The 15578-nt window shown below is 46.7% G+C and overlaps 1 protein-coding gene across 4 annotated transcripts in view; it reads right to left on the minus strand.

Moving 5' to 3' along the window:
• Positions 1-15578, minus strand: part of CASP7 (caspase 7) — a 37755-nt gene that overhangs the window by 18096 nt on the left and 4081 nt on the right. For all 4 annotated transcript variants that reach the window (XM_036265575.1, XM_036265574.1, XM_036265573.1 and 1 more), the window contains exon 3: positions 12151-12257. In XM_036265575.1, the coding sequence (XP_036121468.1) occupies positions 12151-12257 (107 nt within the window). The remainder of the gene's footprint in view (positions 1-12150; positions 12258-15578) is intronic.

The following is a 15578-nucleotide window of genomic DNA, read 5'->3' on the forward strand; positions in this document are numbered from 1 at the left end:
TCTGGGTCTAGGTCCTGGTCCTGCTGGGTGACTGTGGGCAGAGCCCTTCATGTCTCTGGTCTTCCCTTAATCCTTAAGAAAGGAACTGGATAAATGATCTTTTAAGGAGTCTTCCGACTTTAACTTTACGATGCTATGACTTCTTCCTCATCGGGGGTTTCGGCAAGCTGACGGTTACTTTAATTATCACCCGGATCCAGTGGATGGGTGCTCACATCCCCAGACAAAGGACCTGCTACAGTCCCTTAGCTGGTGACGGGGAGGCAGGGCCAGTGGTGGCTGGACTCCCTCCACCACTGCTGTCCCCCAGGTGGTACTGTCCCTGCTTCAAATACAACAGTGAATCTTCGTTACTCTTTGCAAGTAAAGAATCATTGCAGATCTGGGAGACAGACACCCAGTACTCTGGAGTCTGGATCTGAAGGCTTCATTTACTATAAAGCAACCCCCTGGCTATGTTTCCATGTTCCTTTCCTCGCAGGGGCCTGACCTGGCCGCTTCCAGTCAACCGCGGGGACTGACGGCTTCCACGTGACTGGGAACACATTTTCTGGAAGGAGTTGAAGTCTGCTGCCCCCGCCCCCCAATTCTAAAGCATTGCTTTTGGAACACTTTTCTCCCCTCTCCAGATGAAAAAGCAGGCCACCTGAGACTTTCTTATAATTACACTAATAACACATTTTTTATAGAGACCTGTTTACATTATAACACTCGCTGGGGGAGAAACCCGAGTTGCTCAGTTGCCGGCCCAAGAAAGAAGAATTACGACCGAGTGGCATTTATGAAACCCCGGGGGAGGGCAAAGGCGGGAACACAGACCCTCACAGAGGGAAAGCGCACGTGCCCTGAGACAGGGCCTCGAAAACCGGGGCGTTCACGGGTTCTGAAAACGAGCCGTTCTCCGGCCTCTTCGCTGGGCACCTCGGGGCGTGGACGCGCCCTGGGCAGGTGCACACAGGCACCCAGGCCTGGGGGGGGGGGGGGTCGAGAGTGTGTGAAATCTGTTCGCTACTTAAAAACAATTGTTTTCCCTTTAGTACTGACCTTGAGCAGAGCTCAGAAAGGAATCTGATGTCGCAGCCGGTGTGTCCCGGGTGAGGCCATCTTCCAGGGGGCCGGCTGCACAACCAGGGCTTGGGTCTGGGCTTGTCCCTGCGACGGCTCCCGGTGGTGGCACCAGGACCAAACGCACCCCGTCCAAGGGCCTCCACCCGCTTTCCCGGGGCCTGTCAGGAGGCCCTTCTGGTCTCCCGAGAACCCAATGCTTTTCCCCACAAAGTCGGCTCCACTCCTCCGGCCTCCCCGCTCCGCCCCTCCCAGCTCCCTCGGCTCCCGCTCGGCAGCCGCCGTCCAGCAATTCGTTCCGGTTCTGTTCCTGTTTTCTGTAGCTGTGCCTAGGTATTCAGTAAGAACCTGGGTTTATATCCGGGGCAGGGACTTCATTAACTTGGGTGGCAGGTGACCGGAGCTAGGTGCTAGGGTCACCTTTACATCAGAGGGAGCCCCCTTCAAGTTCCCAGACGACGCCAGGTTTTGTTCCATAAACTAAGGCTCAAAATGAACGTCGAGTGTGCACGTAATGTATTCTTCTAAGTCATTTTTTAGAAGTCCAACACTTTACTAATTTTAAATTAATATCTTGTTTGTGTTTTTCCTTTGTGGTTTTATGTGTTTCCCAAAGGTTCCTCAATAATCAGAAAGTCAGAAAACAATTTTAGTAAATTTTTGTTTTTAAATGAAAGCAAAGAACAATCTGGATTATTTGAGGCCCGAGGAATGGAAATAAGACTATGCTGTGGCGCCACCTAGTGGCAATGAAACAAAAAAGCCAGGACAGGGCTGGGCTTGGAACTACCTACCAAGGGCCTGAAAGTGCCCCCCAGGCTTTGGGGAGAAAAGGGAATCCTCGAGGTCTCCAGAGGAGGGTGGGAGGGCAATCTGTCCTCAGTTGGAGATGGGTAGGGGTTGTTACTGCTCCCTGCACTGCCTAACCAGGCAGCAATGCTGAGCTTGGAGACAGGAGCCTGGGATGGGATGGGAGGGAGAAGGTGCCTGCCATTAGTTGCAGGGAGCACCCAGCTCCCACAAGCTGCACCCACACATCTGACACGAGGGATACAAAGTGCCCCCTCACACACAGGACGGGACAATGGGAGGGGATTTGCAAGAAACAGCCCACCCCCAATGCCGTGTTCAGGTCACTCACCGAGTCAGACCCTAGCAGGGCAAACGATCCCAGTCGGAATCCTCAGGGCACAGGGGTTCCAGGGGAGGTGTCGATGGGACAGGTGTGATAATGGACACTTGCTCTTTCTGTCAAATACACTGTTCTGAATCACACTTGCAGTCTCGTCCCATCACAAATGAAGTCTGACTCCACCCGAGTTTCTCACGAGGTCTCGGTCAGCAGAGCCGCTCGGGGGAGCAATGAAAGGTGGCGAATGCTGATGCGGTTCTGTCATTGCGACAGGAGAACATAAATGTCATCACCCCTTCTTCTAGCAAGAGGACTCAGTGGTTACTAGATGGCTTCAACCACCGTGGTCCGGGTGCCATTGTCGTCTCTCCTTCAGCTTCTGCTTGGTCAGCATGCTGTTGCTTCTACCTCCCAGGACCTGTGGGGTCTGGCTGCCCCCGTGCACCTGCCTGGCCCCACTCCCCTCTGGACCACCCACTCTCACCTGGAGAACTGTGACAGCCTCCTAACTCGCTTCCCCCCCACCAAGCCCCTCTTCAGTGCATTCTCCACAGTGCAGCTCGCGTGTTCCCGTGTGTGTGTGTGTGATGGATCCAGTCACTAAAACCCCAGTGATTTCCGTCCTTAAGATGGATTTCAAATATATTTATATATTAATTCTTACCAGAGGACACTCTTCCACTTTTGTTCAGACAAGAGTGGGAGGGAGAGAGAGGAAGAGAGAGAGAGAAGCACTGATGTGAAAGGGACACATGGAAAGGCTGCCTCTCGAATGACCCCAACCAGGGCCAGGAACGAATTGCAACCGAGGTACATGCCTTTGACCGGAATTGAACCCGTGACTCACTGGTCTGCGGGCTGACGCTTTAACCGCTGAGCCCAATCGCCCAGGGAGATTTCAAATCTTTTTTTTTTTAATCCTCACCCAAGGACATTTTTGCATTTATCTTCAGATAGAGCAGGAAGGAGATAGGGAGGAAGAGAGAGAGAGAAACATTGATGTGAGAGAGACACACTGATTGGCTGCCACCCACATGACCCCAACCGGGGCTGGGGGCAAACTGCAAATGAGGTATGTGCCCTTAGTGGGAACTGAACCCAGGACTCTCCGGTCCGCAGGCCAACGCTGCAACCGCTGAGCCAAACTGGCCAGGGCTCAAATCTTTTAATGTGACCTGCAGACAAGCCCTTCTGCAATCTGGCCCCTGTCCATAGCCCATCCCCTTTCTGCCATCCTTCCACATCCCCCATTCCTGCCAGCTAGAACGATCCCGGATCTCACGTGTCCCTTCTCCTCCCCCAACCTCCCCCTCCCCATCAAGTTTCAGCACACACATCCCGTCTGCAGGGGGCCTTCTCTGACCCCCAAGACCAGGCTGGGTGCCCTTTTTAATTTTGGTTCTCCATGCCCAGCTCTCCGAGAGCCCAAAGACTTCAATGACCGCTCCACGCCTGCCTTCCCTACAAGGCCGCAAGCGTCTGAGGCAGGGGTGCTTGTTCACAGCCGCAGCCCCAGAGCCTAACACGGAGCCTTGGCACATAAAGGCAGCAGTAGACGGTGGTGATTGGGAGCTCGGTCCGAGAGGCAGGTGTACGCAGGTTCGAATCCTGGCTACACCACTCACCAACTACAGACTTGGTGTGAGGGACTTAACCTCACTCTGTCCCTCCTTAACTTAACAAAGGAATAAAACAATAAACTGATATCCAAAAAATGGCATCTCAAGTGGCTAATTTTAAAACCAGTAATACTTTCCTAGGTGAAAGAAACATTCACCTTATTGAAGCAGAACATAGAAGGGGAAAAAAATCTAAATTTTAAGGGTACAAAGCAAATCCTGATTAAATTTTATTCAAATTGACTGCCTCCTTGGTAGGCAGCCAGTGTAGCGTCTAACACATGGGTACGAGTCAGCCTAGCGAAGGCAGAGGAAATAAGCAACAAACATTTCCCTATCCAGAAGAATAAGATGTTAAACTGCCATTTAGTGTAGCTCAGAATTGCTTAATAATTCAGTAACCATGTCTTCCATTCCATGCAACTAAATAAGCAGTTCAGAAAAGGGAATTTAACTTAAAAATCTGCCAGGATGCTTACTGCTTATTTCGGCAATCTGGAGCGTGAGGTCTCAACTTTAGCCATGCTGTGAAAAAGGTACAGTGGATCAAACCCAGAAAATCACTAGACATTCACCTTTCCAAAGCACTTGAGAAGAAAAACACCCATACCACAGACCACATCTATTTTTGCAAAATCATGCTGTTTTTATTTAAAGTTTGTTATTGATCTTCAGAAAGAGAGGAAGAGAGAGGGAGGGAGAGAAAGAGAAACATCGATGGGAGAGTGAAACATCGATCGACTGCCTCCTGCACGCCCCCTACTGGGCGATCGAGCCCAGGCATGTACGGAATTGAACCGGCACTTTTTGTACACAGGACGCCGCCCAAACAGCTGAGTCACACTGGCCAGGGCTGAAACGATAGGTTTTGAAGGCAGAGGTCTTCAAACAGGGCACTCGAAGACTTTCCAAGGGGCCAGACACAGACAGTTTTTGAGGGAATGAATGACCAGAACCTCAACTTCCATTTGTATTTTTTGCTAAAACTGGTATGAGTAAGACACCATGTCCCCTTTCCCAGTCTCCTGTCTCCCACCACATAAAAGGAGGGCAGACTTTCCACGCACCCTCAACTTTAGATGATGTCGAAACCTCCCCATCATCTAACAGAGGGACAATTCAAACATCAGTGTCCGTGAGCCTCCTTGAATCAGGCACCGTGGTGGGGCTTGAGTCAGACCCTTATACACAGGAGTCTGACAAGGGTGAAGAGGGCATTATAAATGGGGCTACTTGAGGGCACCCTGGGCTTCAACAAATTCAGTTACATATTGACAAATATACGGACAGTTGAATGGAAGGGAAGTGATAAGACTCTTGCATAATAACTTTGCCCCTTTCAATCCCCGATTACTGCCAAAGACAGTATCACTGTTGAGCTCAAGTCCTGTGAGGGCAAAGCAAACACTGATTCAAGGGTAAACATAGCATTGGGCTTTGCCCTCTTTCCTTCCTCCTTCCCTTCCCATCATCCATGTGTCCAAGAGCTAGAATTCAGAAACAAGATAGTTGTCACAGGGATGCCCAGTAACACATTTATCGCACAGAAAAGACATGGTGTCAGACCCCGGCTGGCTGAAAGCGAGTCTGGGGCGGCTGTCTGGTGTGACAAGGACAGCTGGCTCTGCTGACCAGATTACACAGCGAGCGTGTCCCACACACGAATGAGCTGCATTTGCACACACCAAGGCCTTGACAAAAAAAAAATTTTTTTAAGCATAAAGTTTAAAAGAATTTCCCTAAACAACCCACAATACCAACAAGTGTTTTCTAATGCTGTTTTAATTACCGTATCTCTGTTGGAGTATGTGGGTTAAACAAGTTGCCTCCAAGTAAAAGAGGAACACGTTTAATCACAGCTGTTTGAGAAGTTTTGATAAAGCGTTTTTGGTGTACATCCCTGAAACTGAAAACATAAATGTCTCTAAGGGCTGAATAACAACTTTTTGAAAGTCAGGTAATTTCCAACTCTTAATTTTCAATACCGTGAAGAAGGACTGAATTGTCATTTTTTGGGCACAGAACTTTGAAGGACTTCAAGAACTAAGGGACATTATTATAACCAAACTCCTGCTATCCCATGAATTTCTTTATGGTTCCTCAGAGCTTCTATCTCTAAAAAATAGGAAAAAGAGGTGATATTAAACTCTTTCTTTCTAGCAATGAGTATTATTTGTTCACTTATTCATAAGCTAACTTCAAAAGCCAACCCATTTGATTCTAAGTTGCAATTTCCATTTAATAATTACTTTGGTGATTATTGATTTAATAATATGGACAAATTAAAGGGGTTTTACAGAAAGTAACTTCACAGGGAAATCTGATCATAAGTTCCTAACTGGGCAGGTCATGGTGGGTAGTCCCACTCCAGGCCTATAATTTCTTTTTTGTTTTAAATAAACTTTTTATTTTTCAATCACAGTTGATATACAATATTATATTACTGCCAGGTGTACAATATAGTGATTAAACAGTTACATAACTTAAGAAGAGATCATCCCAATAGGCTAGTACCCACTTGGCACCATACACAGTTATAACAATATTATGGACTATATTCCCTACGCTGTACTTTACATCTCTGTGACCGTTTTTGTAACTGACAATTTGCACATCTTAATCCTTTCCCCTTTTTTTTTATCCATTCCCCCAACACCCCTCCCATCTGGCAACCATTAAAATGTTCTCTGTATCTATGAGTTTCTTTCTGTTTCGTGTGTTCCTTTAGTTGTTTTTTTTTTTTTTTTAGATTCCATGTGTAAGTGAAATCATATGGTATCTGTCTTTCTCTGTCTGACTTATTTCACTTAGCACAATACCCTCTAGGTCCATCCACGTTATTGTAGATGAAAAGTTTTCATTCTTTTTATGGCTGAGTATACTCCATTGTATATATGTACCATGTCTTATTTATCCATTCGTCTATCAGTAGACACTTAGGTTGCTTCCATATCTTGGCTATTGGAAATATAGCTGCATTATCCATGTGTCCAAGAGCTAGAATTCAGAAACAAGGATGCGCACGTCTTTTCGATGAGTGTTTTGGGTTCCTCAAGATAAATACCCAGAAGTGGAATTGCTGGTCTCTGTGTTAAAGTCTATTTTGTCTGGAATAAGTATTGCTACCTCAGCTTTTTTTTTTTTTTTTTCCATTTCCATTTGCATGAAGTATCTTTATCCATCACTCTACTTTCAGTCTGTGTGTCTTTCAATATGAAGTGAGTCTCTTGCAAGCAGCATATGTATGGGGCTTGTTTTCTTATCCACTCAGCCATCCCATCTTTTGATTGCAGCTTTTAATCCATTTACATTTAAAGTCATTATTGATAGATATGTAGTTACTGACATTTTATTATTCCTATTTTCTTCTTCTTAAAGAAGACCCTTTAACATTCCTTGTAATACTGGTTTGGTGGTGATGAACTCTTTTGGCTTTTTCTTGTGCAGGAAGCTGTTTGTCCTTTGATTCTAAATGATAACTTTGCTGGGTAATCTTTGTTGTAGGTCCTTGCTTTTCATCTCTTTAAATAGTTGATGCCAATCCCTTGTGGCCTGAACTGTTTCTGTTGAGAAATCAGCTGACAGTCTTATGGGAGCTCCCTAGTAGGTAACTGTGTTTCTCTTGCTTTTAAGATTCTCTCTTTTTCTTTAACCTTTGGCAGTTTAACTATGATGTGTCTTGGTGTGGGCCTCTTTGGATACATCTTGTGTGAGACTGTCTGTACTTCAAGGACTTGCAGGTCTATTTCCTTCACCAGGTTAGGAAAGTTTCCATCATTATTTCTTGAAAAAGGTTTTCAATTCCTTGCTTTCTCTTCTTCTTCTTCTGGTACCCCTATGAGGCAAATGTTGTCTCAGCTGCCTCTTAAACAATCCTCTTTTTTTTTTTTTGATTCTTTTTTCTTTTTTTTGCTGTTCTGATTGGGTGTTTTCTACTGCCTTGTCTTCCAAATCTCTGATTCGATCCTCAGCTTCACCTAGTCTATGGTTGATTCCCTCTAATGTATTCATTTCAGTCATTGTATTCTTCATTTCTGACTGGTTCTTTTTTACATTTTCTGTCTCTATTTTTATGCTGCCCATCTCTCTAATAAAGTTCTCACTGAGTGTATCAACTCTTTTCTTAAGTTCATTGAGCATTCTTATAACCAGTGTTTTGAACTCTGCATCTGGTGGGCTGCTTGTCTCCATTTTTAGTTCTTTCTCTGGAGTTTTTGTTCTATTCTTTCATTTGGGACATGTTTATCTCCTAATTTTGGCTGCTGCCCTGTGTTTTGTTCTATGCATTCGATAGAGCTGCTACATCTTCCAGTATTGCTGGAGTGAACTAATGTAGTAGATGTCCTGTGGGGCCTGGAAGCACGGTCTTCCTGGTCACCTGAGCCAGGTGCTCCGGGGGTATCCCTTGTGTGCATTATGTGTGCCCTCCTATTGTAGTTGAGCCTTGTTTGCTTTGGGTGTGTCAATGGGTAGGACTGACCCTCAGGCTGACTTGGCTGTGGTGACTGGCCTTGACTATAGTGGATGAGCTATTGTGGGGGTTGACCCCATGGTGCAAGATTCGCTTTAGGATGGCTCTGGTGCCTGCTGAGTCTACCCTTTGGGTATGTCGTTTGTGGAGCTAATTGAGTGATACTCTGGTGTGGTCTGCAGCCAGCCACTGGGTGTGTTTGTCCTGGGGCCTCTTGGGAGGTACTCTGGTGAAGGTCAAGGTCATCTGATGCCTGTGCCTGGCCCAGAGCCACCTGGTAGAAGCTGCAAAGTGATCTGTGGCTGGCAGCTGCCTATGCTTGGTTTGTAGGCACCTGAGGTCAAGTTTGTGGCCACTTGGCAAGAGGTACAGGACACGCTGAAGCCAGACGCTGCTTGTCTGGGGTTTTTGGACTTTTCAGAGATTTTACAAAAGTCCTCAGCACAGGAAGAAAAGCTGCTGAAAGAAGTTCCAGAGTGTGAGTGAATTGGGTGGGGTGGGGTCTCCAGAAATCACCAGGGTGGGGTGAGAGCAGTGTTAGCCTGGTTAATGGAGACTCAGACATGCAGGCTGGGTGGGGGAGGGCTGCACAAAGAAACAATGGTGCCTGCGTGCCCCACCGAGCCTCCCCCTCCAGACTTCACCCCAAAGCCAGATAATTCAGCTCCTCCATGTGTGTCCCTGGTACCTCTTGAGCTGCTGTCCCAGCTCTGGAGCTCAGAGAGAGTGTTTGTGAGCAAGTGAGTCTGTACCCAGGCCCTTTAAGAGGATGCCTAGGACTCCAGCAGCCTTCCATCTTACCCAGGTGGAGCCCCCACTGGTTTTCACATCCTGATGATGTGGGGATTCCTCTTCCTGCACTGGTGTTCTGGGACGGGAGCCCCAGGTGGGGCTGGGAGCTAAAGGGGACCTTCTAGCCAATATATCCCTCCTGATTCTTAACCATCACACGTGGGTGTGGGACTAGTCTGTTCTGCGTCTTCACCCCTCCTACCAGTCTCATGATGGCTCTTTCTTTATATTCTTAGTGATCGGACTTCTGTTCAACTAGATTTCAGATGGTTCTGAATGATGTTTGTTCTGTAGTTCAGTTGTCATTCTGATGTGGTTGTGAGAGGTTCTGAGTAACACGTTTACTATGTCGTCACCTTGACCAGAAGTCTCCAGGCCTACGACTTTGTTAGTGAAAGGATTTAAGGCAGCCCTCCTATTGTTCTTGTAACACACCTTTGAAACGCCAGCAGTAATACCCCTTGAAGGGGGTATTAATCCTCAAAAGAGCACATAATGTTATCATTCTGTAATCCAGCCCTCGTCTTGCTTTCTCCCACCTCCATGGATTTCCTTCCTTAATTTCAAATGTAGCAAAGAAGCTGCAAAACTGTTATTCACCGGAGCATTTGAGATCCTGCTCCCCAGCACATATCATCAGTTTGCCTCGAACTTATAAAGATTCTCTACAGGTTTGGACGTTTCCTATGTGAACAATACTACTAATAATTTATCAACATTTATTTGTTTAGATCAACTATGAATTACTAGCTGGAATAGTCATTTCATCTAGGACAAATTAGTAGGATGGATTTAGATTCCACTGGATATACTCAAAGGAATGATTTTTAAACGTCAATATTTATCATACACAACTCGTTTTCATAATTTCTGGAAAGTACACAAAAAGACTTTACTAATACTTATGAAATTACACAATTCCTGTTTCTCTTTCACTTCGAGGCAGCCTGCTTAACCAAATACTCAAAAGAGTTGGAAAATTGAAATGTTACCTTTTTTGCAACTACTTTGACAGGAAATTTATGTCACCTTAAAAATATATGAGGGGGATGTGTAGTTTTACATTATTTGGAGAGGGGGGGGTCTGTGAGCAAAAACAATTAAAGGCCACTGCTCTAAAGAGCTTGCAAGTACACTGCTGGTGGGAATGCAGACTGGTGCAGCCACTATGGAAAACAACACGGTGTTTCCTCAAAAAATTAAAAATTGAACTGCCATTTGATCCGGTGATCCCACTTCTAGGAATATACCCTAAGAAGCCTGAAACACCAATCAGAAAGAATACATGTACCCCCATGTTTATAGCAGTACTATTTACAATAGCTAAGACCTGGAAACAGCCCAAGTGTCCATCAATAGATGAATGGGTAAAGAAACAGTGGTACATGTACACGATGGAGTACTATGCAGCTGTAAGAAAGAAAGATCTCTTATCCTTTGAGACGACATGGAGGGACCTGGAGAGTATTATCCTAAGCAAAACAAGCCAATCCGAGAAAAATATATATCACAGTATCTTACTTATTTATGGAATATAATGAACAAAATAAGCTGAGGAACAAAACAGACCCAGAGACATGGAAGTGGGGTGCAGACTGACAAACCTCAGAAGAGGAAGACGTGGGGGGAGGGAAGAGATAAACCACAGAACTTATATGCATGTATGTGCAAACAAGGACATACACAATAATGCTGGGAGGGGGGGACTGGGAGGAGGGTGTCAATGGGGGAAGAAACATCTGTAACAAAAAGAAATAAGTAAAAAAAATACATACATAAATAAAGAGCTCGCAGTGGGGAGTGGTTTAGCCTGGGCCAACGACCTAATGGCTTTAAAAAGCTTTCAGGAGTGAGAACTACCTTTTCTGGTCACTTTACTGGGTATTCTTGACCCTAAACGGCAGCCAATGCCAGTGGAATTCGCGTTCAGGACGCTGCGGTCGTCCCATCTTTCTGAGTTTTGTCTGGGATGGTACGAGCTGAGGCTCGCTCAGGGACGCTGCAGGGAGCCAGGCTGCCCCTTAGCACCAGCTCTTCCCCTCCTGAGCCCTGCTTGGGAGCACTGCCTAACCTTAACCCCTTGCTCCCCTGGCTGTCCCGCCCAGGCGGGGCTGGGCTGACGAGCTCTCCAGAAGTCTGGTGCTTCTGAAGGGCAGGCTGCCCCTGCCGCGTGTGAGGAAGCCCGTGCCCTGGCCCCTCTGCCACCAGGGTTAAGGTGAGGAGTGATGCTGTCCGCACCCCTGCAGCCCTGCTTCTGAACGGAAAGCACAGCAGAGCCGGTGAGTGAGCGAAGCTGGCAGCATCTGGGTTCTGATCTCGGCTCTGCTATTTTTGAACAATTTAATTTCATAATTTTCCCATCACCTTTTACCCTCTCTGTGCCACCGCCACCCATTGCCCTCCACCCGTCAATCACCGCACTGCCGTCCATGGTTCTCTCTCTCTCTCTGCTCAATCCTGCCTCAGCTCTACCATCTTTACCTGTCACCAGAAAGACAAGCTATTAAACCTCTAAGCACCTCGATCTCCTTACCTATCACATGGTGGTAACAACAGCACCACCTCCTGGGGTTATAAGGACAACATGCAATTCTGAGCTGGCCTACAAGAGTTTAATAAATCAAGTGATTACTGTTGTTAAAATCTAAGATTTAGAATTTAAAGGTGAACTCGGTAAAGGAAAAAGTGGGACTCGGTGGACAGGATGCGCCCCCTTCAATGGAGTGTCTCTGAAGGCACGAGGTGGGGGTGAGCCCAGGCTCCCCTCCGCCTCACAAGGCTGTGGCTGCACACGGCCTTTGGCAAGGACAGTCCCTCACTCCTGAGCAGCTGCCACCCAGGCACACAGCGCTGAGCAGGACACCCCCATGGCTTGATTTCCCCCAACCTGGGTTTGTCCCGGAAACAGGAGTACACACGGGGGACCCTAATGTTGTCACACAGAGCCAGCGGGATCCTGTGCAAACCCACTTCCCCGAATGTCCCCCTCCCCACGGTGGGAGGAGATGGCAGAGGCGTGGCATGACGAGTGGCCCAGGGCCCCGATGAACCCAGCCAGGAAGGACACTGACCTTAAGAATGAGACAAACGATGACCGATCGGGCTTAGCATCAACTATATCTTCGCTTATTGAATCCCCAGCTCCCTGCTCCCCAACAGAGTTCTGATCGTCTGCCATCTGGGAGGAAAAAACAAAGTAGAAAATTAGTATCTTGTGTGATATGTTAATTCGATTTGATTTTTTTGCCTTTAACAACAATATTAGAAAATTAGTATCCTGTGTGATGTTAATTCGATTTGATTTTTTTGCCTTTAACAACAATATGTTTGTTTTTATTTTTTTTATTACAGTTTACATTCAATATTATTTTGTATTAGTTTCAGGTGTACAATATAGTCGTTAGACAATCATGTATTTTACACAGTGTCCTCCCTAATATTTTCAGTACTCAACTGGCACCACATTGTAGTTATTACAATATACTGACTATATTTCCCATGCTGTATTTTACATCCCCTTGACTATTTTGTAACTACCAATCTGTACTTATCAATCTTTTCACCCAGTTTCCCCTCCGACCCCCTCTGGCAGCCATCAGCACGTTCTCTGTATCTATGAGTCTGTTTCTGTGGGATGTGAGTTTTAAAAAAATACGTAAATGCACTTGAAAGTCACACTTTGATATCCTGTTTTGTTTCAGTGCTTGTTTAGTGTGTCAGAGGTTTTATCTTTTATCATTCCTTTTTTTCCCCATCAAGTACGAAAGGGGCAAATCACCCGACCACGAAGATCACGTGGCTGGTGATGAAAGCTCGTCCGATTTCATATTTTAAGTAGGGAGATCTGATGTCAACTCTGAGTGAGCCTGTGTGATACTTTCAAGTAACACTGGTTAGGTGACACCGCTTTTACTGAAGCCTAGAGGTGAGCAGCCTTGAACACCGAGGCTCCGGGGCTGGGCTCCAGCCCCGTCCATTCATTCAAATGCTTGAGTGCAAAACTCTATTTCCGGCGTTGTTCCAGAGCCGTACACAGTGGGGAAGAAAACCAAGTCCTCGTCCTCAGGGAGCTTCTAATCCAGCATCCACGGTTTTGTTAAAAGTGTGTTGTGTCCACGAAGCTATGGAAGGTCCATCAAGCTTTGTAACAACAAGAAACTCCCCTAAATTCCTGACAGGTTACACGGTGCTCATCCTTTGCCTGGCATCGCTCAAACCCAGTTCAACGGAGGAGCCATCTGCTGATAAAGCTCTCTTTCTGTTTCACATGATGTGTCATGGTTTTACCATAGCAGGTATCCTCGATCTATCTGATGCTCAACTGTCTTCAAGAGAGATCCCTATGATCTAACTCCATCTCCTTGGATTTTAAGGCCCATTAAACTAAGGCCCACCACCTGGGCTTTATTTTTGAAATAAAGTTTTATTGGAACACAGCCATACCCATTCATTTAGATTTGTCTGTGGCTGCTTTTCCCACCACAACCAGAGTTGAGCAATTGTGACCAGAGATAATATGGCTTCTGTAAAGCCTAAAATACAAACAACCTGGCCCTTCACAAGCAGGTGCGCTGACTCCTGATCTAGGAGCACTACAGCCAGCAGCACCCCACTCACCTACCACTCCCTCTACTCTAAGAGGTAAAAAATAACAAGCGTGGCCCTGGCCGGTTTGGCTCAGCGGTTAGAGCATCGGCCTGCGGTACAGAGAGACCCGGGTTCGGTTCCCGCTAAGGGCACGTACCTCGGTTGCAGTTTGTCCCCGGCCCTGGTTGGTCGTGCGGGTGGCAGCCACTCGATGTGTCCCTTCACGTCGATGTTTCTCTCTCTCTCTCCCTTCCTCTCTCTCCCTTCCACTCTATCTGTACAAAAAATGGAAAAATTGCCTCGGGTGAGGATAAAAAATAAAAATAAAAAATAAAAAAATAACAAGCGTGGAAACTCACATTTAATATTGTTTCACGAGCATTGTCTTTTTAAATACTTCCAATAACAGTTAGATCAGCCCTTTGATAATTACCTTTTTAAAAAAGATCTTTTTTTTTTTATTCTCACCGGAGAATATTTTTCCATTTTTTGTTCAGATAGAGTGGGAGGGGGGGAGGGGGAGAAAGAGAGAGAGAGAGAGAGAGAGAGACATCAATGTGAAAGGGACACATCGAGTGGTTGCCACCTACATGACCCAACCAGGGCCAGGGACAAACTGCAACCGGGGTACGTGCCATTAGCGGGAACCGAACCCGGGTCTCTCTGGACTGCAGGCCAACGCTCTATCTGCTGAGCCAAACCAGCCAGGGCTAAAAAAGATCTTTTATTTATTGATTTTAGAGGGAGAGGATGGGGGAGGGGGGAGAGAGAGAGGAGAGAAATACTGATTTGTTGTTCCACTTATTTATACATTCATTAGTTGATTCTTACAGGTGCCCTGAGCAGGGATCGAACCCACAACCTTGGTGTTATCGGGAAAACACGCCAAACAACAGAGCAACCCAGCCAGGGCAATAATTGCCTTTAGAAAGAGGAGGAAGCTGAGGCTGAAGAAGGCTAATAACTTGTCCCAGGCCACATAACTAGTAAATAGTGAGACTCAGATCTGCAGCCAGCAACAGCACTCCAGGGGTCACCCTCACCATCACCCCATTTAGCTCCCAGCTCCCTCGTGTCCTTGGGCACAATATGCTCATTTCGGGTTCTGTCTGGACTCATGGTTGGTTCTCTTTCTAGAAGTCACTACTGACATGTTTGCTGGACACGCCCTCCTTGGCCAGCTGGCTAATTCTCAATATTCAGAATTCAGTGTAAATGGCACCTCTGCAGAGAGGTCCTCCTTGATTACTCCCATCCTGCCAACACTGCTCCCCCACCCCCACCCCCAATTCCCATTCCCTTTACAGCCCTTATATTTGTCTTGTTTATTTGCACGCTGTTTATTGCTCGGCTCAAACACAACAAAGTAAGTTCATCATGGCACAGGTGCCCGGCACGCTGAGGTGCTTACTAAATAAATATTAATTGAATGAAAAGCTGGGAAGAGAATGAGCTAGAAGTGATGCAGCTGGTCAGAAGCAGAGCTTGTTCTAGAGTTATTTCTCCTAAACAAGTCCATTTCCTTCCCTGTGAAGGGATCGGCTCTGAAGAATGAGGGACCACTCTCCAGACTCTGATTCGACTGGTCTCAGTCTCTGAGCCTCCGCACAGGGCACACCGGTCAGCAGACGGTCTGCCTCACTGCGGCTCACTCGGGGATGGCTGCACTTGGTGGGAAACAAGACGGCAAAGGTTTAACAGAACAAGTGGTGTCCCAGAGCACAAGTGATGCCTTTTGGAAGGTGGGGAGAAGGAATTCAGCTTAGGGGGAGGTGTCCGAGACAGCAAAACACACCCAGTGGCCTTGAGGTCCGAGGGGCATTCCATGGCACCCTGCAGTTCACTTAGGGCGGAGCTGGGCAGCGAGGACAGAACTGAGAGGGAGGGAGGGTTCCAGTGACGTGGCCATCGT

The sequence above is a fragment of the Molossus molossus genome, unplaced genomic scaffold (assembly GCF_014108415.1).
Source record: "Molossus molossus isolate mMolMol1 unplaced genomic scaffold, mMolMol1.p scaffold_m16_p_17, whole genome shotgun sequence".
Taxonomy (NCBI): Eukaryota; Metazoa; Chordata; class Mammalia; order Chiroptera; family Molossidae; genus Molossus; species Molossus molossus.